This window comes from Borostomias antarcticus (assembly GCF_949987555.1).
Source record: "Borostomias antarcticus genome assembly, chromosome: 11".
In the NCBI taxonomy this organism is placed as follows: domain Eukaryota; kingdom Metazoa; phylum Chordata; class Actinopteri; order Stomiiformes; family Stomiidae; genus Borostomias; species Borostomias antarcticus.
This window is the reverse complement of record NC_140244.1, coordinates 4,004,273-4,006,772: the sequence shown is the minus strand read 5'-3', so window position 1 is coordinate 4,006,772 and position 2,500 is coordinate 4,004,273. Positions and strand designations below refer to the sequence as shown.

Here is a 2,500-nt window from a genome sequence, read left to right as displayed (position 1 = left end):
GGTTGGGTCGGGGGGTGAGGGGGGTCAGCAAAATCAAGCATTTGGGTCAGTGGAAATCACCTGGAGGGATTGAAATGTACTTTCTCAGGCCATCTACAGTATGTAGGATTTGTGTGGAATGTAACTACAATAAACTACTACTGTATAAACACATGCCGGTGTTTTGAATTATCTTAAAGGGGTTCACGTTTGCAAAACTAACTTTTTAATTGTTTTTGCATGTACATTTGAGTCTCTGGTGGGCCAACTAACACACAAAGTACCATACCATACCATTTTATTTATAGAGCACATTTAAAAACAACAAAGTTGACCAAAGTGCTGTACAAGTCAAACAACAATAACACACAAAGAACACATAGTAAAACATACGCAGTATGTCACATGAAAAAGGAAAAGTATGAATTGAAACAACTCAGTCATTTTGTTGTGATCAGCCGAAATGAAAACATGAGAAAAGTCAGTCCCTGCAAGCCGTTCAAATCTCCCGTGTCACTTTCCATCACAGTCGGGGACCCCGCTAGCTAGCATAATGACTTCGCACGCAAAATGCTCTGTTCATGGAGCAGTGTTATATTAAGCAGATTTGCCCACCTGTCAACCACACTGGCGGCTTTGATCTTGTCAATGACGATGACCTGCTTGTTCCTATGAGTGGCTGACGTAAGGGTGATGCCCAGCGTTGCCCCCGGCGACTTGGCAATCTCCACTAATAAGGGGCCGGAGGCGTTGGTCACAGTGTCTGGGCGGGAGGCACACAGGGAGTTGACATGATGACTGTGACATCGTGTGACATCGTCAGCTTAGTCCACTGTATGAGAGCCATTAGAGGCAAGCGCCCTCCATACAGTACACCATTTATATAGTTCACAAGGGCCCTTTATACACCATTTATAGTTCACAAGAGCCCTTTATACACCATTTATACTTCACAAGAGCCCTATATACAACATTTATACGTCACATCTACCCCTTTACAGCTGATTAAACACAACAGGTCTGCGTCTGTTGATGGAACAACGTTGATCCGTTCTCTGTGGACGCTCGCGGAGCGATAGATGAGCAGAGAGAGGGAAGGGAGGTGTAAAGAGGAGGGATGAGGAGGAGGGAGGGATGGAGGGATGGATGGAGGAAGGAACAGAGGCAGTAATTATACTTTCAGAGTGCTGTATGAGGCGACCATGTAACTTTTAATAACAGAGCCGGCCGGGTTCAGCTGGGGTCCCGGTCCTTAATCCCTACCCTGCCAGGGGTACAGGGGTACGAGGGCAGGAGAGGGCAGACTAGCGGAGGGGCAGAAGGGCAGGCCGGCTGTGGAACATGGTACTAGAGGGGCAGAGGTCACAGGAAGCAGGGGGGTGGGGAGGATAGCTGAGTATAACAGGCTAGCAGAGGAGCAGATAGTTACGGAGGGTTCACCAATAGTTGCCTCTGTGGAGGGGAGGAGAGGAGAGGAGGAGGAGAGGAGAGGAGAGGAGGGGAGGGGAGAGGAGAGGAGAGGAGAGGAGAGGAGAGGAGAGGAGAGGAGAGGAGAGGAGAGGAGAGGAGAGGAGAGGAGAGGAGAGGAGAGGAGAGGAGAGGAGAGGAGAGGAGAGGAGAGGAGAGGAGACAAGTGGAGAGGAGATGAGCGGAGAGGAGAAGGGAGGAGAGGGAACAGAAGAATTCTCTTCACCCCTGACCTGTGGGAACAGAAGCAGTCCTATCTGACGTTCCCACGGTCCCACGAGTGGAACACAGGGCAGTACAAACAGACAAGCACGGGAGCAGAGCCGAGGCTGCCAGGGCTGGGATCCTCAGAGTCTGTCAGCTTCATGGGAAAGAGAGAGCAGGTTCTCCAGAGAACCACGGTATCAGAAAGAGAGAGCAGGTTCTCCAGAGAACTACAGTATCAGAAAGAGAGACCAGGTTCTCCAGAGAACTACAGTATCAGGCCTTCCTCGCCCACGTGGGGAAGAGAAGCACCATGTAGAGAAGTAGGCTACCATGTATTACCATGGAAACTCATCTCATACAGTACAGTATGTGATCGCCACTGGACGTTTGGTCCTGATGTCTGCCATGGTCATTTTTCAGTTTTACAGATTATCGAAGGATAAATTGTAAGCTTTCAAATGGTATGGCATGCATTGAAATCGGCAAATATTTGAAGAAGACATGCTTCTGTGAATGTTGGTACACCTGAAATCACAGCTGAAGCAGAGAAAAAGGGCTTCAAAAATTCAGAGAGAGACTGAGTGAGTGAGTGAGTGAGTGAGTGTGTGTGTGTATGTCTGCGAGTGAGTGAGTGAGAGTGTGTGTGTGTCTGCGAGTGAGTGAGTGAGTGTGTGTGTGTGTGTGTGTGTGTGTGTCTGTGAGTGAGTGAGTGTGTGTGTCTGTCTGCTAGTGAGTGAGTGAGTGAGTGAGCGAGTGAGTGAGTGAGTGAGTGAGCGAGCGAACGAGCGAGTGAGCGAGCGAGCGTCTCACCCATGATGGAGACGTCGTACTCGACGTGGAAGAGGGG

The 2,500-nt window shown here is 49.4% G+C and overlaps 1 protein-coding gene across 1 annotated transcript in view; it reads right to left on the bottom strand.

Annotated features, from left to right (window-relative positions):
* Positions 1–2,500, bottom strand: part of grip2b (glutamate receptor interacting protein 2b) — a gene marked incomplete at both ends in the record, with an annotated part of 103,135 nt that overhangs the window by 27,751 nt on the left and 72,884 nt on the right. Inside the window, 2 exons of the mRNA XM_084445730.1 lie at positions 595–742; positions 2,464–2,496. Of these exons, the coding sequence (XP_084301856.1) occupies positions 595–742; positions 2,464–2,496 (181 nt within the window). The remainder of the gene's footprint in view (positions 1–594; positions 743–2,463; positions 2,497–2,500) is intronic.